A 27,214-nucleotide genomic window follows, 5' to 3' on the forward strand; every position below is an offset into this window, starting at 1 on the left:
CATTCCCAGGAGGAGGGTGAGTTCTTGGGATCTTGGTGTGAGGTGGTGCAAGCCACAGCGGCCACCAAGGGTGATGAACAGCACCCAGAAGCCACAGTAGGCTTTTGGTTCGCATCAGTTTCTTTACCTTTTCCACTCCTCTCTGAGGAGAGACATCTCTGTGATGGATACTCCCTGGTCAGAGCTCCGATGTGGCCGGGTGGGGAGCAGGGTACCCCAGGAGACCTTGCAGATGTGCAGACAATGGTGATAAATGTGACAACTGTTTTGGTGTGAGAGGAGGAACACAACTACTTAGACAGTTTAGTCATCTCAACATTGTCCCTGGAGCTAAAGGGAAGCAGAATGAGGTAACACCAATATCATAACCTTTTAGTTGCTTTAGACTCTAAGGACTTCGAGGTATGTTTTCAGGGAATTTGCAGGGTTTGATTGCTTCCCCCCACCCCAGTTCCTAGAATATGTGGGATAGAGGTAATGCAGACACTACAAAGTCCCAGAAATGGCCCCCACACAGCAGGTTTGAGTGCTCTTGGCTTAATGTATTAGTAATTATCCTGAGCATTGTGGATAGAAATGGCAACTCGTGATCCTTCCTGTGTAGTTGTCTGTATTGCTAAATCCTAAGGATTAACAACTGGATATAGACAGGCACACTGAAGAGTGAACAGCCGTGCTAGGGTCAAATTAGGTCTGCTTTGTGTATAATACCGTGGTTTTTATAATTTTCTCTTAATTCCCATCTGTGAGCTCGTCTTTTAAAACTAACAAATGTTATTGCAGATACACAGCCCGCGTGATTTAGTGGTGTTCTGAATGTGAGGTTGTACAGCATTAAATGTGAAGGGCTGACGTGCTTTACACACCTATATAACCCTGCTCTAAAGCTATTTGGGTGCCTCTTTTATTTTATATTCCTCTGCCTCAGTTTTTGTGATTAGGAGATATTCTTACCTGGCTGTACCTGGCATCCTTCCCTGTCAGCCTCCTCTAGAAACACTGCATCTAGAAGGTAGCATGTTCAGTGACAAAAGATTAAAGCCAAGTGTCAGAGTTCCTGCTCGAAAAGCTTTGTCTTAATTTAGGTCAGTACCTCATTGTGCTGTAAACAGCAGAATGGTTGTGCCTGTCTCTACTATATAATAAGTGTGTGTGGTAAACTGATCCTACCTGCCTGCCTACCGCAGCTCTGGCCCACACAAAGCATCCTGGAGAGGGGAGCAGTGCTAAAACAAATTCCCTGCTGCCAGTGGTTGAGCAACTGTGACCCCGGGTGGCAGGCAGGATGCTCCCCTCCAAGAGCAGGACTGTGGAGGGAGCAGCAGCCTTGGTTCAAGCTAAAAATCCTCAAGCACTGGGTGTCCTGCTCCATCTGCCTGCCTGCTCTCCACAGGGTTAAAGAGTTCACTGGCTTCTGTCGTCAGGGCAGTAACCAGAATTTTGTTGCTGCCTTTGCGTTTTCCACATCCTCTCTCCTAATTTCCCTCCTTACAAGCTCCAAGTTTGGTTTTTTTCTTTGTTTGTTTTTGTTTCTGCTCCCCCCAATAATGTGACAAGGAAAGGGTTGGGGGGAATTCAGCTATTTTCCTAAGGATTACAGGCAGCTTTGAGCTCGTTCTCTGCAGGCTTTTTCCTTTCTGAAGAAAGGTGTTTAGGAATTTATCAGAAACCCTTGTCTGGGGGAGCTGGGCAAAACCAGAGGTCAGAAATTCTGCATGCTAAGTCTGGTGCAGTGCCAGGGCCCGAAGCACTGTTTGCAAGTGTTTATACTGCCAGAAGTGGGCCAAATACTTGTGCTCTGTGTAACAAGACATGCTGCGTGTGGAGTGTTTTCACAGACGTTTTTAAGAGTAAAGGCAGCTTCTCTCATTGGGGTGAAGGGGGGCTCTTGGCACTCAAAAGAGCCCTGGAAAGGCTTTGGAGATGTCAGGAATGTATGTGTGCATGGTTGTATTCCAGAAGAATTCCCCAGAGTGGATTCTTAAAACCATGAAGCTAAATTTCACTTTGCAGTGGCATAAAGAGTACTTGCTCCAGTGTATTTACACAAAATCACAGAAATAATGCTTCTGGTAGTGGTTTTGTGTGGGACTTTTCATTGCTTAAATTTATTTAGATGGAAATTTATACCTGTCTTGCCCTGTTTGATTTTGATTCCTTTTTTCCCCCCTCTTTTTTGACTTTTGGACTATTGTTTGTAATGATGTGTACCCCTTTCACTCTCTAAAAAATGAGGACCAGCAAGAATTTGTCTTTTCCTGAGAACACCTTTCCCAGCTGTATGAAAGACTGAATTGTGTAGGTTTCTTTTGCTTGTAATGCTTAGTGGAGCAATTGCTTTCTGGAGATATTTGACTGATTTTTTTGTGTTACTGGAATTCATGTAACTAGCAACCAGTTGATACTGAAGTTGAGAACAGGTCTCAGAAGAGAATTGATGTGAATTTTTAGCTAGCAGCTCAACTTTGATAGCAGTTTAATATTAATAGTGTACAGCAAGATGGTGTTCAGTGGCAGTAATCATCAATATTTTCTATCAAATATGGCAACAAATATTTTAGAGTGGTTGTTTTGTAGTTGTGGCAGGAAAGACGTGAGCAAGAATAACATCTAGCTGTGTGGTATGTTTAAACAGAATAACCAAAAATCAAGGATCCTTCTACAGCTGTGAAGAGGAAGCCAAGTGAATATCCTTGCTTTCCTGTGAATGGCCTTTGGGGGGACCTTGTATTAAGACTTAGACTTAGGGAATAGCAACTTGACTTGTGTTCCTAAGAAACCTGATGAAATGTGTTACAGAAATGCAAGTTATGTTTCCACTTCACTGCCTGTGTAGTAAGCTCTGGTCTTCTTTTTTTTTTTTTTTTTTTGAAATACCAGACCTAATTACCATTGTTTTTCACTAGAAGGAGTACTTCTGAACTCTAGATGACTGTTTCTCCTTTTGCTGTGTCAAATGGGTGCAGTATATACACATAGTGAGGTGGAAGGAGCTCCGGCACATCACCTTGAGAGAAGCAAGGACCAATAGGTCCAGATTTAAAACCAGCTAATCCTCCAGCAATGTAATTTTGTTAAACAGGATTACTTCTTTAATGTCTCTCGCTTCTACCTTAAAAAGAAATTTGTTTTGTTTTGAAATCTGTATGCGTGGTAGTTGATAACAAATTACGTAATTGTGTTGGAAAGAATTCATTTACTGAGAGGGTTGTGACTCCAAGCTGCAGTCTGCCTTTGTGTTATAAAGTAACCGTGTGCTGTTGCCTTTGTCTTTTCTAGATGTTTCTGACCGTGTACCTCAGTAACAATGAGCAGCACTTCACCGAGGTGCCGGTCACCCCTGAAACAACCTGCAGAGATGTGGTGGAGCTGTGCAAGGAGCCTGGTGAGAGCGAGTGCCACCTGGCTGAAGTGTGGTGTGGCTCAGGTAGGTCAGCTGGTACTTGGTGAATTACTGGGTGTTCAGTGCTTCTGATAAGGTAGCACACAGAGACCTGACAGAAGTGATCCTGTCCCCAGAGGGTTTCGGCATTACCATTTTTTTAATTTGTCCATCAGACCGGCTGTGTGATAATGCACCTGCAGAAAGGCCCACTCTGCAAAAATGAGTTCAAAGCAAAAGGAGGCGACTCAAGCATGCAGATGTTTTTGTCCATGCAACCCTTTTCTGCCTTAAATGAATCTCTGATGGGTTTGAGAAAGTTTTCTCTTCCTCCTTCTCCCTGCAGTGGGGTCCCAGTGGCCTATGTGGGGGTTTTGAAGTACGAAGTATTAGTAGTTATGTGACCAGTTCAGAATCATTTCTTTAACCTCACAACTATTTTCACTTGCAGTGGCAAAAGAAAACTTCCTTTTTGAGATGACACCTTCGTTGTTACCAGTTGTGTTAATTGAGATTGGATGGGAAGGGGTGCGTTGGCAGAATTAGTAGGAGTGACCTGATGTTGACGTGCTCTAAAGAAAGTGGGTGGCAGGGAGGACATACTTTTGACTAACCCCTATCCTTTTAAGCCTGTGGAAAAAGCAGCTTGTGTTTGGTCATTTTTGTTTTTCTGTGTTCTTGCTGATTTTTGTCTTGGAAGTTCAAATCTCCCTAGCTTGCAGTGCTCCACTGGAACTGGAGAACATGTCAACAAAAAAATGAAAAGCTACAGTATGGCTGAAGTCTCATGGCTTAAATGGGAAAGGACTCTGGACTATCTCCTGTCTCCATGGTACTACTTAGATGCTGGTAGCCATCCAGAGGCATAAGATAGATGAATCCTGGACAGGGTTTTAAGTCATGAAAAATCACTACGCTTGAGCCAACTTTTTTGAGATACTTTGACAAGATTGTAAAAGAATCAGATAATAAAGGCTTATATTCCTGTCTTCCTCTGCTGCTGGCTCAGGCTCACATCTGTTCAAAGAAGTCTCTGGTGTGATAGATGTTTGTTTAATAGTGTGAGATACCTGGGTTGTCTCTTGATATTTAGCTGCTTCTGACAGAGATGTTTCTGATATTTCTAAGTTGAAAAAATGGAACAGAATTTTTCTTTTCCTTAGGAAATAGAGTATCTTTTTTTCATAAATAATAGTAAAGTAAAATTGTCAATTCAGCATGGAAAGAGTTCTTTTAGGAATGTATTTTTATCAGACATCTTTGTCTAAATCAACACAATACCAAAGTCTACAGTGAAAGAAAAGTAAAATAAAGGTTTAGATAAAACTACTGAATTTATAGTTAGCCTTAGTGCCCACATCTTGTTAAAGACTACAGGTGGTTGTCATGAGGGACAGGGTTTTCCTGTCCTTACTAAAGTTGGAGCCCTGCTAGAGTAGGCAGCTCCTCTCCTTGTGTTTCTTGAACCTGCATTCTTGACTGGCTTTGGAGATGTTGATGTAGAGTATGCTAGAAAGGGCAGTGAGATTGTCCTGAAATCAAAGGATAGCATCTATAGTAAAAGAAAAGTGAAGTCTGCCAGTACTCAGTGTCCAAATGGTCATGTTAAGCTGAAAAGTAAACTTCTAGGTGAGTGGGACCTTATAATAGGTTTATTCATATGGTGAAGTAATCGGCTTCTCTGCTAGTCAAGATGTAAGAAAATAATCTGGATACAGAAACATAACGGGAAGCAGAGAATTTTTTTGAGATTAGTCTTTGCAAAGACGTCATGAGATACATGAGAACAGATATCTAAACGTTACTTGCACAGCTATTGTCATAAGTCAACGTTTCATCCATTTCTACAGTGAAAACATTGACAATTGTTTTAGAAATCAAGTTATTCTAGTTACCTGCACTGATTCTATCATATTTGCTAGTTATTTACTTCTGTATATAGAAATATACAGAAGGGCAGTGTGTGTAAAACTGAATACAGAGTTATTAAGATTGGAAAAGACCTCCAAGATCATAAAATTCAACGTTTGACTGAATACCACCGTGTCAACTAGTTGTTTTTCGAACACTTCCAGGGATGGTGACTCTACAACCTCCCTGGGCAGCCCATTCCAATGCCTAACTATCCTTTCAGTGAGGAAGTGCTTCCTGATGTCCAACCCGAACCTCCCCTGGTGCATTTTGAGGCTATGTCCTCTTGTCCTGTTGCTGGTTGCCTGGAGAAGAGGCTGACCCCCACCTGGCTACAACCTCCTTTCAGGTAGTTGTAGAGGGTGATAAGGTCATCCTTGAGCCTTCTCTTCTCCATGCTAAACACCCCCAACTCCCTCAACTGCTCCTCATAGGACTTATGCTCTTGACCCTTCACCGGCTCCGTTGCCCTTCTCTGGACTCGCTCCAGCACCTCGGTGTCTTTCTTGTATTGGGGGGCCCAGAATTGGACACAGGATTTGAGATATGGACTCACCAGTGCTGAGTACAGGGGGGCAGTCACTGCCCTGGTCCTGCTGGCCACACTGTTGCTGATACAGGCCAGGATGCCTTTGGCCTTCTTGGCAACCTGGGCACACTGCTGGCTCATGTTCAACTACTGTCAGCTACAGCACTCCAAGGTCCTTTTCTCCTGGGCCACTTTCCAGTCACTCTGCCCCGGCCTGTAGCGCTGTGTGTGGTTGTTGTGACCAAAGTGTGAGACTTTTATTGAAGTTTCAAATACAGTTTCAAGTTGTACTTGTTAACGAAAAATGCAGTAGTTGCAAATCAGTAACGTTAAATACTTTAGTACTGGATACGTGCAAGTTGTTTTGGATAAAATATATCTTAAGCATCTCTATAACATCCAGGAACAACCATTTACAAGGTGTGTTTCCATGTATGTCTTGGATTTTTTTTTTTGGAGGGAGGGGCAGTGAGGAAGAGAAATACTTTTAGATAATCTTATTTTAGATGTCAGCGAAGTTTGCTGTTTTGTTTTACTAAGATAAGCCATGACTTCTGTTTTGTTTGCATATTACACTGAACAGATGAAACTGCTTTAAAACAAACACGGTGCAGGACAGCTAACCTTCTGGAGTAGAAACAAAAGATTTATGTTGGAAAACAACTTCTCAGACTTCAGATTACTGGGATCCTTCTTACATCGTTCCTCTCCTTTCTGACTCTCGCGAAGGAATTTTAGCTTCTGTTGTCAGACCTTATTAAGCGTACTTTGAAAGATTGCTGCAAGTGTGCTTGAGGCACTCTGCTCCCTGAAGGGGGCAAGTTTACTACTCTCCCTGTCCTGCCAGTTTTGCTTGAAATTTTGCCCTGATATTCTTCAAATTTCTTGACCTTCCTATTTTTGTCGGAATTCTGTTAGGTGACTACCTTGGCCACTGTGGAAAGCAGTCAAAAGGTGTGTGCGTGTATAAAAGTTTTTTGTCTTTGAGACAGATAGGGAATTAAAAAAGAAAACTGATTATTCTTTCTTCTTGAGCTTTTCAAATGTACATTTGTTTGGTATTTGACAGTCTCTCTGACCTTCCTTTGAAGTCAGTGAGTGGTATTGACAAAATCCTTGTGTAAAGGGCATCTCCTTTGATTATGGAGTTTCAGTTGAGGTATTGCTGAGCTGCTAGAAATCTGTCTCATAAGCCTGCTATATATCATCTAAGTCAGAAATCTGACAGTGGTACTGTTGATTTTTTTTGTTTTGTTTTGGTTTTGCCTTTTTTTTCTTGAATTAAGGTTTAGCAGATGAGGAGCTTTTTTAGCTGTCTAGACAAGTAACCGCCAAGAGACTGCTTTTTCTGTAACAGTGACCTACTTGCTTATTCTGTAAAGCTAATCTCTTTTGACAGTGACTCCAGAAATTTTCCTTCCTAGATTGCTTGAGCACAGCTGCAGCATTTTCATTTAAAGAAATGCTTTTATGTTAAAAAGAGCTTTTCACATGCTGAAAACATGTTAGTAGCTCCTTTTTTTATGAAACTGAAAACATTTATGCTTTATGCCAACAATTTTTCCTGCTGAAAAGATTATTTCATATTAAGATAGTGACTTTGAAAGACTCCATTGAATGTGAATGAACTACTCTCTGATTTCTTTTTTTCTTTTCCTCCTCTTGCATAAATAATGAAAGGAAACTTGCAACAAAAGCCATGTCAGGAAAAATGAAACTAGTGCAAAAATGGTGGTATTTAATTTCACTCTTGGTCTGATTTCTCAGGCCAGGAATAATGTCTTCTGGTTGTCTGACATTCAGCACAAATGGGTCCAACCTGATCATGAGCCTCAATGCTGTTAGAAGATATTATGACAGTATCTTGACTATGTAAAGTTCACTACTACGATACATTGACCACACCATCACCATCATATTTCAAATAGGCAGAAAAAATTATGGTAAAATGTCTAGAATAGCAAAAGAAATTGCTTTTATGTTAAGATTTAGAGACCAATAAGTAATTCTAATTATATCCTGTCTGTGAATGCCCAGCTATGAAGTATGTCAATTTTGAAAGAATGATAATGCAAAAAGATAGCAGTACTGCTAAATGGAGTTGGTAGATATAGACTCACACTGGATTTTTGTATTATCAAAAGCAATGAGTATGGCTTAAAAATAGGATATATGACTGAATCCTGAATGTGGGAATAAGAGCAGGAAAGGATATTTGGTGGAACTTGTGCATGTAACTTTTTCATCTCAGTTGTCTGAAAGACAATGGCAAGTTCTTATTGGACTCACTTTTCACTGTCTGATCATTTTTTTACTTTGAGCTGTGAATCCAAAGTAGTTCAGCCTTTCAAGGTTTATCAGAAATAGGGCTTTCAAAATGCATCTGGTCTGAACTTTATGAAATTTGCTGTCCAAGAGAATGAACCAGATCTATGTCTGACAGGAGCTGTAGGAGAACAGTTGAAGTGACAGGAGCTGTGCTGGCACGCTGAGGATCAGGCCTGTTGGGAACTGCCTGGGAGCCTTTTCGGGGTACTGAGTGCTGCTGCCCGAGCTTGAGCGCAAGGGCTGCCATCCAGCGTTGGATTGCGATCCCTAGGAAGTTAAAGGAAGAATTCCCTCTTCCCTTAGAGTTTATCTTTGCATCTCTCCTAATTCTTGTTGGAATTAGGAAGTAAATGAGTCCCTGTAGGAATCAAAGCAGCAGTGCCCTTGAGGAGGGTGTGGGAATGACAGGAATAAGTTTGTCTGAGGTACTGAAGAAGTGAAGCAAAAGGTGCACCAGCACATTTCCTGTGGTGGTGAGTGGGCAAGATGATTTGCAAATACAAAAGAAAGGCACTAGAGCTGAAAGGTCTAAATTCCCTGTTTGTTTTCCCTCAGGCTTTGACAGTTCCTCAGCTTTTCCCTTCAGGGGTGGACTTTTAAAGGGCTGCTATTCAGAGGTGTTGGTTTAGTTCCAGAAGCAAGGAGTGGCTTCTTAAGGGAAAAGTAGAAATGCCGTGGGTGAGGGCAAGGATTACGTGCACCCACTGCACCTGTGTAATAACAGGTGTTCAAGTGAAAGATGATGGATGGATATTTTTGTTTTGGTATGTGCCCAAGCTATGATGGGATGCAGCAGTCAGCTGTTTTTTTTACCTTTTCAGAGCGTCCCATAGCCGATAATGAACGGATGCTGGATATCCTGCAGCGCTTTGGGATGCAGAGAAGTGAGGTTCGCTTCTTTCTGCGGCATGAACGCTCTCCCTGCCGGGAAGCAGGTATGTGTTGGTCTCAGCTGGGTCATTTGTTCAACTCTCATTTCATTCCTTGGAGTTAAGGAAACAGCTTGCATATGTTACTTATTAATGTTCATAGTACAGTGTTACAGTCTCTCTTGGTATGACCATTATTTTCCTATGAACCAAGAAGGCTTACAACAGAAAACTGGCTAATTTTGTAAAGACTTCATCCTTACTTGCCATATCTGGGAATATTAAATCCAGATTGAAATTCCTGCAGGTTTTCTAGAGTTGGTTATCCCTGCATTGTCTGAGGGCATCCTGTGTTAAATATATTTTCTGCAGCAAAACATCTAGAGATGTGTGATGGTCTCTTCTTTTAAATCTAGTAACCAAACTGTTAGCTAGTGATGTAATCTATAATTCAGGCTCAGGATGTTTCACCTGGCTAATACTTTACTAGGGTTATAAACTTAGCATACTTGGTAAAAGATAGAGTTCTTCAAAGTTTCTCCTACAGTCTACACATTTGTATTACTTTCAGGAATAGTGTTAAATGAATGGCCTGGTCATATTCTCTGAGAATGTAATATCTGTGTGTTATAAATTTAAATGTAAAACCTATAAAGGAAGTTACTTTCTGCTTTTCAAGGGTTTTCTGTGCATCCTACGTTTATCTTTTCATTAGAATCTTGAAGACTTTTAAAACAGTCTACTGGATTCTTCTTCTTCCTCCTCTTTTCCTATTTTCATCCTTAGTAATCTTCCTCAGTGTTGAAAATACTGCATTTGTGTTAAGTGGCTTTATATCCAGCATATTTTAAGTGACTAAACATATCTTGATGTTTGAAATGTGTACTGATGATAGAATGAGTGCATGAAAAGCTAAAACTGTGCCATTTCTACTTCCTAAGGATCTTACAGAGCGGTTTAGTTGTCAAGATGTATTTTTTTTCAAGTGCAGGGTGCTTGAAGTATTAGGATTATTGTCATTTTATTGGCCATAGCATTGCTAAGCAATATATTTGAGCTCTGCAGTTAGTCTCACAGAAAGATGGTCTTTAAATAGGTATCAAATGGGCAAGAAGGTAGCAGTCATGGCTTCATCCTGTAGTACATGTATGTCTTACAGGGAAATGAGTTTGGTATTTGGTATCTGAGCACTGTTTGTATGTAATTTGATAGAAGCATTAAAGTAGGAGTCTAGTTAAGTAGCATCTTTACTGACACAATGACTGCTAAGAAGAGGAAAAAAAAATGTGCTTTTAAACTGTGTATCTATAATACACACTTACTAGGGGCTGACTGCCCCTAGGATAAATACTGAAATAACCTGCTTGTTGGCTAAGCTGTTTTTCTTTGTCTGTCTGGTTTTTTTGAACAGAATTATAGTTTAAAATGTTGTCATCAAACAGCAACCTTTTCAAAAAATGTTTTGCGTCATGAGTTAAGTTTATCTTAGGGGTAAAGACACGAGAAGAACAGGTGTTCGGATTCTGAACCATAATGATTGTTCTCCTTTTGTAGTGAATGCTATGTCTAAAAGGATAAGAAAAATCTTAAAGTAACCTTACCATCTTTGACTATTTCTATCTAGGGACTGGACAAAGGTCTCAGGATCCAGCCTTCAAAAGAAATGGTGTGAAAGTGCCTGGTGATCGAAGAATAGAGAATGGAGTAAGTACTTGATGCACTGGCCAGTATAGTGACACTGGAGGCTTCCCCTCTTTGGAGATAATGGTGCAAATCCTCCTGTGGAAACTAAGAGACTATTTTGGAAAGGTTGCTAATGACTGCTCTAAAATTGACACAAAGCCTCTAGCAGTTTTCGTCCTGGCTTTCTGTTTTTAAGATGTCACTGAGATCTGTAGACTACCCTATCTCTGCTTGTACAGGTGATGCCAGAGCAGCAAATTCAGCATACTTCCCCTCCTCTACTCCCATCAAAAAGTTTCTTTCACCCTACTTAAGTTTAATTTTTCTGTCTCTCTGTTTTGTGTCAGAGATTCCTAGTTCCAGATTTCAAGATGAGACCATTTAGTGTTTCAACATTGAATTCCTTGTCTGACATTTATTCTCACTCCGAAAGATATAATTATGGATATGAGATTGAATCTTGATTTCAAAAACATGTGAACGGATAACTAATAATAGTTCTGTCTTAGAGTGGTGTTTCCCCCTTGCCCAACTATATTTAAACTTTCCATTTTCTTTGACTTACGTTGAATTGCAGTGATCAACCTACTACCACAGATCTATCCTGCCATGCGCTGAGCATTCTGGGCTCAGTCAATCAAAGCTGATTCATGCTGAGCTTAATTATAAAGGGCTCTGAAATGCCTCCTTAAAGTGCTGCTGGGATTTTGCTAGAAATATTAATGTTCCAAGAGATGTCATCCTTTGTGAGTTGCTGAATTGGGCTACGCATGCATAAGAGCTTCAAAGTATTTATTCTTTTACTATTAAAAGATGGCATTTCTAATTATTTTGTTGGATATTCGGTGGGTTTTATTTTTAAAGACTTTTATCTTACTTTTCTGCGGTAGCTCTATTGAGTTACATACTAGCCAAATTAAAAATTCTAGACCTAAAATGCTTTGGGTTTTCTTTGACAGGTGAGTGCTCCAAGGATGGACATGACACTGGCTGAACTTCAGGAAATGGCATCCCGCCAGCAGCAACAAATTGAGGCTCAACAGCAAATGCTGGCTAACAAGGTGAGTTTGGAATTAGATTGTTTACAACCAGGAACAAAGGTGTAGTAAGAGTCCCGTGAAGTAGAGAGAGGGTTGGGAATTTGTGTTTTTTCACCTCTTATAACCAGAGCCCTTTCTTTGGCTGCCTGTTTTTAAATTTGAAAGTCAGTCTATGCAAATACCTAGTAGTAAAACATTAAAATAATGCCAGTGATAGAAGTGACCATATAGCTTCCTAAAAGGATAGAGCACATAACATTAATGTGTTGTCATTCATCTGGTGGCTCTGTCAGCTCTATTTGTGCTCCATGTGGTGACCAGCAATTCACCAGTTTGATCACTGAACAAGGCTTTTGTCTCAGGATATAATGCAATGCTGTCCTGCAATGATATCTCGCCTTCTCCTGATAGAGTTCAATGTGCCTGGTTTCCTGGGGCGGCTGTCTGGAAAAGATGGCATGTATGTGATAAAAGTAACTAGGACACTGATTTATAGAATACTTGCAGAACAATAACAGAAAAGCTAATGAAAGCACACAGGGTGCTCCTGATCTGTGTAGAGAGAGAAATACTCTGAATGCATCTGCAGAATAGTGCAATAGAGTTCATATTTGACTTTAGTGTTGTTGGTACACACTACTCTTGAAAATATAACAGAAAATGCTGCTTTTGGCAGAGAATCATTGAATGTGAGTCTGTCCTGAAGAGGGTTTGTCTGTCTGGGTGGATGAGTTCCTATGCATTTCAGAATGTGCTTTACTGGGGAAGAAGGCTGGTTTGAGGATCTGGTCTCACTCCTCTTCCTCTGTCACACGCTCCATCTCCCTCTCGTTTTGACATCAGCTGTGTGTGTGTCCCAATCTTTAGCATCTTGTTCAGTTCCTTTGGCCTTCAATAGCTTTTATCTTGGGGAAATGCTGTGGCTTTCCAATGGTTCTGCAGCACCTAAGTGATGTTACGGCCTATCAAAATAACCAAAAAAACTTTATTTCTGCTTTATGGTAAGAACAGGTATGACAAAGGTGCAACTGTCATGTAAGAAAGTGGTCAATCAACCAAGTGATTAGAGTTTTCACTTGAAATTCAGCAGCACAGTTAATACCCATTCTACTTTGTTTATTTTGCCAAGGCAGAATAGTTGTCCTCTTCTCAGTTTCAGCTGAGATGTATTAAATGTAGGAGAAGCCTAAACTTTCACAACTGTCTGTTTCACTCACAAGGTGATGGCAATACACCTTGGCCTTATAAATAACACTTATAGCCACTATATATATGAAACAAGAAATAGGAACATGATATGTATTTACTGTAAAGGGAGTTGTACAAGACTTAAAAAAAAAAAAAGAGTTGAGTCTGGATAGCTACCCATCAGGTAGGTGGCTGCTGCCTGTGGTTTGAAGAAGAGTAGCCTTGTGGGTGTCCCAGTGGTAGAATTTTTCATTTAATGTCACTCTCTGGAATAAACCTGCTTTCCTGGACGCCTCTTCAGAGAGACTTTCCATTGCCTCTTTCCTGCCTTCTGAAATCAGATGCAATATTAAAAATAGATCCCGAGGGAGGAAATATACACTTTCTTTTTAGACATGAGCTGTAACATTTTTTTTTTTTTTGACATATTCCTGTGTGGGAGTAACTCTAAAGTAGTACATACACTGTAGGTGCTGCCTAGTTTTCTCCGGAAGACGAGCTCACTTTTTGCTCAGCCTTTTTTATTCAAAGTGCACTGTTTTTATTCAAAGTCCCTGTTTTCTAAATATGACTGGTGATTTTTTTTTTTTGTGGGTTGTTGGGTTTGGTTTTTTTGGTTGGGTTGTTTTTTTTTTTTTTGAGGAACTGTGGAGTTCTAAGATTAGTAAGCAGTGGTAGTCTTGGCTGTTACTGGGTGCTTGGGAAAGTCTTAATAGTTCTGCTATCTTGGAAAAACATATCATCTCCAGAACTGGAAGCCATGAATAATGGCCAGCGATTTAAAGGAATTCTCTATAGGTGATCTGGTGGTCTAATGGTTTCTTTTAGATCTAAATTAGATACATGTGTATATAGAAAGTGATAACACATTTATACTCTTGGAGAGGCAAAAGGATCCTCTCCACTAAGATGATATCTGTTGTATAAGTGGGGGCCAGGTCACTATGAAGGTTTTCCCATGTCCTGAATTAACTGTGTTGTGATAGTGGTGATCATTATCAGGAGACAGTATATTTTCAGAGCTTTAGTGTGCAGTCATTCCCCATCTCACAGAGGTTTTAGCAGAACTAGTAAAATGACGACTAGTGATGAAAAATACCAATAATTTATGGAACACCTTATATAAAGGTATTTGTAAATAATGTCTAATATTCTCCAGCATGACTTACAGTTTTTTAAATGTGACGTATTCCAAAGGTCTGTAAAGTACAAGTAGCATGGAGAAGGTAGAGAGGAAATAGTCACTAGCTCTTGCAACTTAAGAGCCAAGTAGTGGTTAAATGAAATAGGCAAATGTCATGGAATGTGAATGCTAAAATTTTTCTTAAACCTCAAAGGGTTTTGAGCAATTTTATGGATGAAAAAATTACTGGGAGCTGTTAGACATGGATGCCACCTCTGTTTCAGTGGGTTCTTGTACTACAGCATGCAGTTCTCCACTTATAACCGTTGGGACATATTTGTGTTCAGTATGTGAACAGGTTCATGTTTGCTCTGTTCTCTCAGACTTCCTTTGACATTTTGGGAAGTTGGGATACTTGGCTGAAGCTGATCTGAACTGCTGTGGTGACTGTTCTTTTTTTTTTTTTTTTTTTTTGTCAGTGCCTTACTGTAAGCACTGACATCATCTAAAAAAAAATAAATTAAAAAATCCTTGTCTTGACTGCAGGAACAACGTCTGAAATTCCTGAAGCAACAAGATCAGCGACAGCAACAGCAAGCTGCTGAACAGGAAAAACTGAAGCGATTAAAGGAAATTGCTGAGAATCAAGAAGCCAAACTTAAAAAAGTGAGAGCACTGAAAGGCCACGTGGAGCAGAAAAGACTCAGCAATGGGAAATTAGGTGAGTTGCTGCTTGGGGAAAGCAGCCTATGATTTTTCAGGAAGTGCAGTTCTTGAAACTCTAAAATTTCTGGTGATTTCAGTGATTCAAATGAGTTATTTACAGCATTCCAGGAAATATTGATCTTAACAATTTCACATATTGTAGTTACCAAGAAAACTCATGAATGATGTAGAATAAAATCTATTTTCTTACTGCATTTTAAAATATCCCGTAAGAGCACCCTATATTTTCAAACCTAGCATGTCTGCTCTTTAATTACAGTGTAGGTTTTTTCCTTACTTGGATACCTTTGTGTACCACAGTAACTTTTTCCATCCTTCATGTCAATACCCTACACATCTAGAGTGTTATTTTCTTGGCCTATAACAAAGCTTTGCCTGGTACCTATGTTGCCTTTTATGTGAGAGGTAATTTAATAGCCAAATTGGCAGCATATTTCCTTTTTAATTATGTGAGTCTGACCACAGTTTGGCTTGCTACAGTACTAGCTGAGTGCTTGTAGTTCAGCATGTTGATGCAACGTTAAATATTTATTTCAGACTTAATATTGACACATATTCTTCTGCCTACCTTTTCATCCTCTATACATACATATTGTGCAGAACTTGTTATTTCCAGCCTGACTCAAATGAACATATATTGGTTTGTTAAGGTAAAATATAAATATGTTGTTTTAGTAGGAGGCGTTGTGGTTTACAGATAAAGCAAAAGTGGTTTTCTATGGGGAGAATCCACTTTCTGTTTGGGTTCTGTTGCACAAAATAAACATGAGTTTAAAGGCATAGAAGGATGGTAGAGTAGTACAAGATATTGGAGCGTGTGAATCTGTTTTTCTGCACCATCCCCAACAGGTCTAGTCTTGGTGGTACTTTGAATTCTTACTGATTTTTTTTAAAACTTTGTTGTATAACAGAACAGTTTTGGCAGTGGGAGCAGCTGATGACAGATATTTGTAGTAGACCCTAAGAAGCCCTCTGAGTCTTTGTTTAATAAAACAGCTTGAATGTTTTGTCACTGACTTCTTATGACTTAAATTCAGAGTTTTAAATATCATAAATACGCCTTGTGGTTGAGTGAGCGTCTTCATATGCCTTGTGGCTGAGTGAGCGTCTTCCTGCTGAATTCAGCATTCAGTGAATTTAGGCTTCTACAGATTAATTCAGTCTGGGATTGTGGTTTTGTTTGTTTCCATACTTCAGAAAGTAAAAGAAGTGTTCTTTTTCCCTCCCCATCAGTGCTCTAAGTAGACCAAATTTACATAATCATGCTAGTGAGTTTTCTTTTGCAAACGCTCGGAGGAAGGGCTGGTTTGGCTCTGTGCAGCCCTGCTCTGGAGGCCGGCAGGGCGCTCTCTGTCCCCTTAACCGCTGCCTTGGAAGCGGCCCACGCTCGGCTGTTTCTCAGGGCAGCTATTGTGCTCCCTCGTTCTTTCCAGTGGAGGAGATTGAACAGATGAACAGCCTGTTCCAGCAAAAGCAGCGCGAGCTGGTGCTGGCCGTGTCAAAAGTGGAGGAGCTCACCAGGCAACTGGAGATGCTGAAGAACGGCCGAATTGATGGTTACCACGACAACCAGTCGGCTGTAGCTGAGCTCGACCGCCTCTACAAGGAGCTGCAGGTAATGGAAAGCCAGCTCGTGACCCACAATTCTTAAGGGCTTAAAAGTTGGTTGGGTTGTTTCTTACCCTATTGGAAAGAAATCCTATTGCTCCTGTTCCTGACAGACTTTTGTGTGGCTGAGTGCTGAGGATGGAGGATTAGTTGTGCTGAGTTCAATGTAAAGAGAGGAAGGAGCACACTGTGTATATACCTTTCCTTTCTGCAGTTTTGGAGACTAACTAACGTTTTCTCTGGAGAGGAAACATGACTTTTTAAAAGGCTTTTCTCTTTGTAACAGATCCCTGTCCCCTATCCTGAAAGTTAATTTGTTTTTATTTTTGTTGTTTTCTCCTCCTCCCCCACTGCTTTGTGAATTTATTCAGTTGAGGAACAAACTGAACCAGGAGCAGAATGCCAAGCTGCAGCAACAGAGGGAGTGTTTGAACAAGCGCAACTTGGAGGTGGCGGTCATGGATAAGCGTGTTAATGAGCTGCGAGAGCGTCTGTGGAAGAAAAAGGCAGCTCTGCAACAGAAAGAGAATGTACCAGTAAGTGTGGGATATGTAATAACAAAAACATTAATTTTATTTGTTGTCTGTACAGTCTGAAGTAAAAACTTGCTTGTGGGGAGGGCTGTCCAGACGCTAGACTTGTCATCTTTATCCATATGTAGAGGAAGTCTTGTATTATTAAAGTCCTTTTCATGGTACATTAGTGTTAACCTACTTACTCTTTACAGACAAGAAATCTTCTTATGCTATCATGAATTTTTTTTTAGGTTTTTTTTTTTTTTTGGTGTTACTACCTCAGGTTTATAATTCTTAAAGCTTTTTCAAAAAAGCATTTTTAATATTGGAGTATCGTTTGCTACTTGTTTTATCCTTTTTGACTTTTGTTTTAAGCTCTGATGTATGGATACTGCAGCATAAAATTCTTTACATTTTCTTCTTTTATTTTCCCAAAGGTTTCTTCAGATGGGAATTTGCCCCAGCCAGTATCTTCTGCTCCAAGTCGAGTGGCAGCAGTAGGTCCTTATATCCAGTCCTCTACTATGCCACGTATTGCTTCCAGACCTGAACTTTTGGTGAAACCAGCATTTTCAGATGGGACACAAGCTTTGCAGGTACCTGATGGTCCACTAAAAACACAAACTCTGCCCAACATGAGAGCTGGGAACAGTTCACAAGCTAAAGCTCCTGCAGGTAATGGCTTATGATTAATAGTTCTTATCCAGACATGTTTTGTTTTACCTAACAGCTCTGTTTTGGTGTTTGTTTTAGAGGAAAGTGTTATTTGAGATGTCAGTCTTACTATTTGCAATTTTTTTTTTTTTTTGCACCAGTGAATACATTTTATAAGCACTGAGGATATACGATTTATATCGTTATAAGTGTTATAATGAAGTAATTCTCTTAGTGAGCAATTTGTTTTGTTTTACATTGTGGAATGTAGGAGGATTTTTCTGCAAACTAATTATTTTTTTATTTATTTGGAAGTTCTCCTAAAACCTATACACCAGTCTGTGTTTGAATTTCTAGAGGCAGTTTAAGACATACCTGTAACAACCTGGTGCTTGGATTTAAAAACTAGTAAAGCCAAGTTTTTGATCATGCATTTTGGAAATGACATATGTAAAGCATTAACCAGCATTACAAGAAATATTACAAAGCAGGCAGTTGATTGTAGCACAGAAATAGCAATAAAGTTATTGACTTGATGATGATGTGAGGCTTGGCCTCTCCTACTTGGAGAATTAATGGGGATTTGCTTGGCTTCTCTCTGGGTTTCTCCTATGGGAGACAGTTCAGTTCCATGAGAGAAGTGTGAGAAACTAGAGAGTTGCAAATATCTCTTCTGTGCTATCTTGGGAGAAGACTCACTTTTCACCTGGGAGAGAAGAGAAACTCTGATTTTCTGAAAAGGAAAAAATAGACTGAGCTTTTAAAATAGTTCTGGTTTGTTGTTTTTTTTTTCTGCCTCCCTCCATCTCCAGTTTTGGCAGGTATTATTAAAGTAACCATTGCACAAAAGCAGTACGGGTGTCTCTTGCTGTATTGGAGAATGGAGGATTGTTTAATTTTATCTGGTTTACTGATCCTAAAACAACTGGAGTGGAATTTTAGCTCTAGATCATACAGAATTTTTTCTAGAGGAATGTGTGGTGGTGAGCTATTTGAACTGAAACATCACTTCTTATTTTTTAGCATTTAGACAAAATGACTGCATTCTTAGAATTTTTGGTACTTTTTCAGAATGGAATTTTATGCTGCTGCTTATCTTTACTGTTTGAATTTAACATTACTTATTGTATTACATTATTTAGAATTTAGTAGAGAGAATTTGGAGTATTAAATAGCAAGTTGAAACATTTTCTTAGTGATTTTTGCAGAGCTGTATGTCTGCTCCAGTGAATGTAAAGATCACCTTTATTGCAGTACCTCTGCAATAAAGACACAGATGATTTTTCTGCTGTTTTGGATGTCACTGGCAGGGCCTCTCTGTGCTTTAAAGCATCATGTTTTTCTCGCACAGTATGGGTTTTTCATACTTCCTTAACCACTGTGTCACTTTTAACTTACTGTAAATATTCAAAGAAAGTTTCCTACCAACTGGAAAGAAGGCAATCTAGAGAAGCTTCTTTTTTGAATGCTCTAGCTGCATGTGTGTTCTAGGACAAATAGTTTTGCTGGTGCTTTGATAGTTGTTTCTGAGCTTGGTTTGCATTTTCTTTTTAAAACAAACAAATGAAAATCTGTAGTAACAGGATTTACAGCAGTTAGACTGTGTGGGATACTTGCATACTGTCTAGACCTGACTCTAAAAAAGCCCGCCTACCTATAATAAATAAGTCAATAAAAACTACTATTTTAGCTTAATCTGTTCCGCTTGTTCTCTTCTAGTTTCTGTGGTCCCCAGTGCAAAACCTTCCCTGTCTGCCCCTGACTGGAATAGTTCAAATGCAGACAATCATATTAGTCAAGGATCAGCCTTGACTTCAGGAAAAGGAATTGTGACCAGTGAAGGACAAGGTATGTTCTTATGTGCTTGGCTAATCTTAAAATATGGAGAATCTAGCTGATGATATCTGTCTCTTCTAAATGCTTCCGTAAATACTGAGAATCCATTTGAAAGCACAAAGAAACCATATTGCCATATAGTCCTTAATATGGTGTTGCAGGGACTTTAAAAAGAAACCAAACCCACCACTCACTACAGGTGAAGTAGATACTAATGCCTTCCCTACGTGCTCCTGTTCAATTTGTGTGATACAGCATTTGGCAGGCCCACGGGGTTCTTAGTGCAGGGGAAAGATGGATGCAAAAAACATCCCTTGTGTACACGGTGGTGAATATTGCAAAGATGACTTTTGAAAGTCGTCTTCTCTCTAACAGCTGAAGGAGAAACCTTTTTACGAGACAAAGAGAAGAAAGTGCGTCCGTTCTCCATGTTTGATTCTGTGGACCAGTCTGCCGGGCTCGGCACTCTGAGGAAGAACCAGAGCAGTGAAGATCTCCTGCGAGAAGCACAGGTATGCAGGAAACTTTCCATCCAACAGGGATTACGCAGCTTTTCAAACGTTGCTGTCAGAAAGCTCTCTCAGAAGTACCTAAGTCATCTTTTCAAAGACTGCTTCTAAGGAAAAAAGTCTTTTTTTTTTTTTAGGCTTTTATTGGCAATTGGTAACTCAAAAATCATTCTCTACAGTCACTGTGATGGAAATCTACATTTTGGCTTAATACATAAAAATGGCTGTATTGCTTGTACTAGAGTGTATTTTTTCCCCCCAAAGAATGGATGTGCAGAAGCATCTGCGTGGGTTTTTTAAAATCACACACTTGTTTCACTGTTTAACGCGACAGTGTCCTTCAAATGTTTGATTACAGCAAGACTTCCCACTTAAATTTTGACACAAGAGCACAATTTGATGAGGTAGGGGAGAAGTAACAGAACTGGGGGATGACAAGTACTTTACTGGAAAACAACCTCTTGCCTACAGATGCTACTAAGTGTCTCTGATATCTCTAGAGAGAAAATACTGTGCCCTGCCATTGCTTGGTGTTTTAAACATAGCTGTTACAGAAAGAATTAAAGAAAATGGGTTCAAACTATTATATAAACAACAGTGATGATAAAATGTTTCAAGCAGTCTCTTCCTGTTTCCAATGATGTTGTAAACAGTATTACAGCAACAGTAGAAATACTAGATACAGTGTTCTTTGAGGCTCTTTGATCCTTCACGGCAGAATTATGAACTATGTTTTACTGTATTATCTTAATGAATTTTTTTTGTCTTTCAGACAACCACTAAAAATGTAACAAAGGTGCCACCACCTGTCCCCACTAAACCAAAACAGATAAACTTGCCTTACTTTGGTCAAACCAGTCATTTGCAACCTTCTGATGCAAAGCTGGATGGAAACCTGCAGAAGCTGCCTTTGGCTATTGTAGCTATGGGGAACAAGCAAAAACCAGTGACACAGCAGTCTTCCCATCCTTCTCAGCAGATACAGCAAAGAATTTCAGTACCTCCTGCAGGTTCTTCCTCTAGCCAGGATCAAATTCTTCCTTCCTCCAAACAGGAGAGTCCCCCAGCAGCAGCTGTGAGGCCTTTTACTCCTCAGCCGGCCAAAGAGACTTCGCAGCCACCATTTCGAAAGCCTCAGACTGTGGCTGCAAGTTCAATTTATAGCATGTACACACAGCAGCAGACTCCTGGGAAGAACTTCCAGCAGGCAGTGCAGAGTGCTCTGACGAGGGCGCAGACCAGGGGACCACACTTCCCAAGTGGTAAGCATGTGGCTCTCTACCTCTCTTCTATCTGATAAACCTCAGATACATGTACTTTTCACCTGGTCTGTGGGTGTAAAGCTATTCCTCAGGGGAATTAAGTGGGTGAGCACCCCTCTGTAAGAATGTTAAGTGGATCTTGCAGTGCTGTATGTCAGTGTTAACAAAAGGTGTAAATTGTCTGCCTTGCATTTGCAAGATAACTAATGGTAAACCTGGTTGCCAGATTAGTTCTGTTCAGTTGATTGTATTATTCTACTTCTTTGCCCTACATAAAGAATACACAACCTGATTCACCTTTTTTCTTTGTTCTTTTCTTGCTGATAAAACATTCAAACTTGATTTTTTTTTTCCCCCCTGCCCCTCTCTGAACTGCTACACAGTGTATGGCAAGCCGGTGATGGCAGGAGCTGGTGTACAGAATCAGCTGCCGCAGACGGAGAATGTCTACTCAAACCTCCAAGGCAAACCAGGCAGCCCAGAGCCTGAGACAGAAACAACAGCCTCTGCTCATGAGAATCACGAACCAGAGCGAATTCCCCGTCCTCTTAGCCCGACTAAATTGCTGCCTTTCTTATCCAATCCGTACCGCAACCAGAGCGATGCCGATCTGGAAGCACTACGGAAAAAGCTGTCCAATGCACCCAGACCACTGAAGAAACGTAGCTCTATTACTGAACCAGAGGGACCTAATGGCCCCAACATTCAGAAGCTGTTGTATCAGAGGACCACTCTGGCTGCAATGGAGACTATCTCAACTCCATCGCATCCCTCCAAACAGACGGCATCAGCTGCCAGTCCTGAAAGCCCAACAGAAATCCCAAATCCTTATCTAAGCACAGAAACAGAAAAAGAAACATCTGCTTCTATGCCAGAACCAGCTATTGCTGAGGAAACAGAAAACACACCATCAGATCAGAGTGAAGCTGTTCTTCCCTCCGTACCTTTGGATCCTGTTCCTGAGGCTGTATCAGACAGTGATGAACTCACTCAGCCGAAAACAGAAGAACCAAGCCTAGAAGCTCCACTGCCACTGGAGGTATACATGGAAGAATATCCTCCATACCCACCACCTCCCTATCCATCAGGGGAACCAGAGAGTTTGGGAGAGGACTCATTCAATATGAGGCCTCCTGAAGTTACTGGACAGTTTTCCTTGCCTCCTGTAAGTATTAATTAGCTTATAACTTGGGTGCCCTGTCAATAAGTCATTTCAAGCTCTGCAATAAACTCTGTGCATTGTGTTGTAGATCTTAAGCAGATACAGGGCAACAGTCACACAAATGGTCTAGAAGTCTCTCTGTGGATATCTCTTCTATTTGTGTGATGGTCTTATCTCCAGACTGAATGACAGTAATGAAAAACCTCTGTTGTCTCTAGAATTAATGACATAATGACACGTTTCAAATGGAATCTGATATACAAATAGTAAAATTTTTCAGAGCTGTAAAGAATATTCCTTATAGAAATCTGTCTACTACATCCAATTTTTACTTCATTTTTAAGAGAAATTGAAGTTGATTTTTTTCCTTGAGGTACAGATACAGATTTCACAGGCATTTCCCCCACTATTGCTAAGAGCTGGAAACTAATTATCTTAATCCTGGATTGCATTTGTTTATCTGAAAAGTACCTTGCTTGAAAAATGTGGAAAAACCAACCTCTTTTGGTTTTGCTTTTAAAACTCATTTTAGACATCAGCTGTTTGCCTTTCTTCTCATGAATGCTTTCTGAATTTCTTTGGAACCTAATTTAACATCAGTCTTTTCTCAAGTTGCATCAAAATGGAGTCTCTTGGGGCTAAGGGTGGGCAGCATTTTTACTGTCTTGCTTATCTTGGAAATTTCCTTCTCTGTGTGTGGTGTGATGTTATCTTAGTGCTGTATAACAGAAATGTTTTATGTTTTTGGTTTTTCAAAGACTTTCTTTAAAAACCTATCACGAATACAATTTTAACAACTTGATGCATGGAAGTGGTTTTTTCCACTATCTTCAGTGCAGGGAAGTTAAAAGCTTTAAATGTGCTTTTTAACCTTGTAATTTCTGCATAGAATAGACATGGCATGTTTCCATGCTTTAAAGATTTTGTTCTTGTTCCCTTGTACAAGGAAACTTGAGTGATAGGATTTCCTAAATTGTGAGAACTCATTTCTAGTTGGCTTTCTAATAATTCTGCAATGATGAGAAGAAACAGGCCCAACTTCTTGATTTCATATTTAAATACTTGGGTTGTGCTGACAGGCTGTTTCTTTAAAAAGCCCGTACTTTTGATATTATGTATAAATCAACAAGCAGAAGAGTATTTTCTGGGAATCTCTTCTTATATCTCTTATCTTCACGTGTTTGCTCTTGCAAAATGTGAGTAATTTCTATTCATCTTTGCTTGGACATCTGTCAGAAATTTACATACCCTCATGAATAGTGTTTATTGCTGCTGCACAGCCAGCTGGGGCGAGCGCTGAGCTAATGCTGGGTGCATGTTCTCTGAAGGAAAGAGTACAAGCTCAGCTATAGAAATACTTGGTTTCCAGTATCAATGGGAGCATCTAAACCGTTTCTGCACTTGGTTCTATATTCTTTGCAAAACCACTTTCCGTAACTGTTTTCTTCTGCTAACCTTTGCTGAACTTACAGAAGCGTTAGGAGCTTAACATCAGTAGTTAGAGTACTTCATGGAGTGTGCTGCTTGGTTTGTGTAACAGCTGTGAGAGTTGATGCTAAAATTGTCCAAACAAAAAAAAAAAAAAGAAAAAGAAAGAAAGAGGCATTTTTCCCTGATCTTCAGGAATTTGGGAGTTTTCTTATTTTGTTAATGTTTGATCAAGGTGACTTCTGTATTTAAAGCTGAACAGTGACCTTGTCCGGAGATAAAGGCAGAGGTCTTTTGTAGAATGTCTAACCTAATATATTCATAATGTATCAGAAATTGGTAGAAAACAGTATAAATTTCATATTAAACAGTGCTTTAATTGATTATTTCTGCTGTCATTCCCAAATAAAAATAAGCAGTTTTGTATTCTTGTTTTTCCCAGGGAAAAAAATGCCTATAACTTGTTATCTTTTCGCAGGGGAAGAGGACGAACTTGCGTAAGACTGGCTCTGAGAGAATTGGGCATGGAATGAGAGTGAAATTCAATCCCCTTGCATTGCTTCTGGATTCATCTTTGGAGGGGGAGTTTGACCTTGTGCAGAGAATAATTTATGAGGTACAAATGCTAACTTGCAAGACAGGGAATAGCAATCTTGGTTCAAAACTAGGAAGTTGCAGCTTTCCTGGACTGGGGAAGCTAAAAGAATAGTACACAACCTAGATCTGTCCTTGAGGACATAAGTCCTAATAGGTCATAAGTGATCATACCTGGAGGCTGACTTTAAGTGAGTTAAATCCACAATGGGCATTTAGCATCAAGACTATAATTTTGCAGGGCAACTTTTTTCTCGTTTCTTATGTAGTGTTTCATCTTCACGTGGTGTGGTATTAGATAATTTGATAAGCAAAATCCATGTGAACTTTGCTCATACTTAAATGGGCAAGTGTCAGAAATCTGTTAAAAGTACTTTTTCTAAGTTGTCAAGATACTGTTTCTCTGAACCACTCTAGGTTTTCACTGTTAAAAGGGCACTGCAAACTTTTATATGAGTCTTGTTGCAAAACTGGCAGTTGTTGTAGTCTTCTGCCTATTGCTTATGTCCTTCCTAGAAATGTCTCAAATTCATATTTCAGAATAGGACAACTCACTTTTATATGTGAAGAGGTGTTTATTCTAGAGAGTTGCACTAGAATGTGACTGGTTCCTTTCTGTCTGAGCAGGTTGAAGATCCTAGCATGCCCAATGATGAAGGGATTACTGCGCTGCACAATGCTGTGTGTGCTGGGCACACGGAAATCGTGAAGTTCTTGGTGCAGTTTGGGGTGAACGTGAATGCTGCAGATAGCGATGGATGGTAATGAGTTCCTTGAGTGGCTCCTTGAAGATGCTCTCCACAAGAGAGCCATGGCTTGGGGTCTGCTGCAGGTCCCTCACAATGTCCCTCATTTTGCTCCTGTGGAGCTGGCAGTGACTTCTTCACAGCAGAGCAACAGCAGTTCTCTGTGGGGCATCACATGAGACTGTGCAGAGGGGAAAATAGGGAGATTTATATTGATATTTCCCATATGATAAAACTGTGTCTGAGACCCAGTAGGATGGATACAGTTGTTAGGAAACTGCTGAGTTTGAGATACTTAAGACAGCTTATGCATAATGAGCCTTATGCTGAAATTCCCAATGGTCCTCTCTGTGAGATAGCCCATAACTTATATGTGCTCTGGGCAGTATCTACCCCGGCAAACTCTTCTCAGTTCTTTGTCCAATACTCAGACAAAACAAAACAAAGTGGAAAACTACAGCCTGCAAACGAGGCTTGCAACTCATAATGGGCTACAAATCCTTCTGACAGGTTGCTGAGGAGATTATTTACAAAAGGCTGCTGCAGGAGGCAGTGATTTTACTATTATTTGTGCATATAACAAAAGTGTCTGAGGCCTAAGATTGAGGGACAACTAACATCTTTATTCAACCTTAGTGGTTACCCCAATTACCTGCACAAAGTCAAATCTTGAAGTAATTGTCTAGGTTGTAAGAGGCATGATGTCAGGAAGATTTCTGAGTGGCTTTTTTAATATTGATTAATTTTTTTAATTGTTATTGCCTTAATGAATGTTCTTAGAATGTTAATGGACTATGAAAGGTAGCATAACTAGAGATTTGTATGGAAACCTAGCTCTAGGGCTTAAGCAGCTCTTGATGGCTCCCGTTATCTGTGAAAAGCAATTGCTCTTGACATCCTGGGTTAAGTGCTTTGGTGGGAAGCCCTCAGTGCTGCATTACTGACTGCCAGAGGTCACACGTGAACGTGGTTTGCTCCCAGGGGTCTCTGAGCACTGCCCTGAGCAGTATAAGCCAAGTGTCATCTTCTCTTCTTGCCTTGCAGGACCCCGTTGCACTGTGCAGCCTCTTGCAATAACGTGCAGGTGTGCAAGTTCCTGGTGGAGTCGGGTGCGGCTGTGTTCGCCATGACCTACAGTGACATGCAGACGGCTGCGGACAAGTGTGAGGAGATGGAGGAAGGCTACACACAGTGCTCCCAGTTCTTATATGGTAGGTGCCATCACTGAGTTTTGGCAGGTGCTAGGGGCTCACCTGGCACTTTTCAGTACATTTTTGCATGAGGAGGGGTAAGTTGCACGCTTGGGTTGTGTGCCCATGCTTCAGGTTCCTCTTGGAAGGAGAGAGGTTTTAGCCAGCTTGCTGTCACAGAACAAGTTCCATCGAGACTAGCTTCATAACATCCAACCTACAGAGGAGATCTGAGGGGAAAAAAGGTTTCCCTACATCAAAAACTTTGAGTTAAGCATGTGCATTGACAGATACACTGGTGTGAGGTGGCAGTCAGGTGAATCTTGTCACATAAGTACTTCTTTTACATAAAAACAAAGATATATATATATATAGTATACAGATACCTCAGTAGGTGGTTCATACCTGTTACCTAGTGTCTTTGAATGAAGAGTGTTTCCTAATGTGCACTTTAGAACCAGGAAAGGTGTTGCCAAGTTTCTGCCTTGATGGAGATTAGTAAGCACTGAATTTGACTTCAGCTTTCTGGCTTATTTTCTTCACGTGCATTTAAAATCTAAATTAAATATGGGATTTCTTTTTATTAAAATAATAAGACTACAGAGATACTATCTTTTAATGGAGAGAATGAATTCCCCCTAGGGTGTGATGAGTATTAGTCAATGAGGTTTTAAATTACTTTACTGCATGTTTTGTGTGTAATGGGGTTTTAAATTACTTTTCTCTGTTTTGTATGTTGTTCTTGTCCCGTAGGCACCTACCAGCTGGTGTGTCATCCCTCTCTAAGATGTTAGTGTAACAGCAATGTAACACAGCATAAAAAGCTGTAATACTGCCTCTCTGGTTTTGTGGAACAAGCGAGATTTGAGTTTCTATAAGCTGCTCAGCCAGCATATTTCAAAACAGTCTGTCCAGCTGTCCTCACTAAGCT

General features: G+C 40.2%; 1 protein-coding gene across 2 annotated transcripts in view; it reads left to right on the top strand.

The window, feature by feature from the left end:
- TP53BP2 (tumor protein p53 binding protein 2) overlaps positions 1-27,214 on the top strand; it is a 49,496-nt gene that overhangs the window by 16,107 nt on the left and 6,175 nt on the right. For both annotated transcript variants that reach the window (XM_032682100.1, XM_032682101.1), the window contains exons 2-16: positions 3,280-3,427; positions 8,972-9,085; positions 10,644-10,723; positions 11,662-11,763; positions 14,600-14,774; positions 16,213-16,394; positions 16,759-16,923; positions 17,340-17,577; positions 19,276-19,404; positions 19,768-19,904; positions 20,674-21,163; positions 21,547-22,328; positions 24,232-24,369; positions 24,975-25,108; positions 26,138-26,304. In XM_032682100.1, the coding sequence (XP_032537991.1) occupies positions 3,280-3,427; positions 8,972-9,085; positions 10,644-10,723; positions 11,662-11,763; positions 14,600-14,774; positions 16,213-16,394; positions 16,759-16,923; positions 17,340-17,577; positions 19,276-19,404; positions 19,768-19,904; positions 20,674-21,163; positions 21,547-22,328; positions 24,232-24,369; positions 24,975-25,108; positions 26,138-26,304 (3,181 nt within the window). The remainder of the gene's footprint in view (positions 1-3,279; positions 3,428-8,971; positions 9,086-10,643; positions 10,724-11,661; positions 11,764-14,599; positions 14,775-16,212; positions 16,395-16,758; positions 16,924-17,339; positions 17,578-19,275; positions 19,405-19,767; positions 19,905-20,673; positions 21,164-21,546; positions 22,329-24,231; positions 24,370-24,974; positions 25,109-26,137; positions 26,305-27,214) is intronic.

The sequence above is a fragment of the Chiroxiphia lanceolata genome, chromosome 3 (genome assembly GCF_009829145.1).
Source record: "Chiroxiphia lanceolata isolate bChiLan1 chromosome 3, bChiLan1.pri, whole genome shotgun sequence".
NCBI classification, from domain to species: Eukaryota; Metazoa; Chordata; class Aves; order Passeriformes; family Pipridae; genus Chiroxiphia; species Chiroxiphia lanceolata.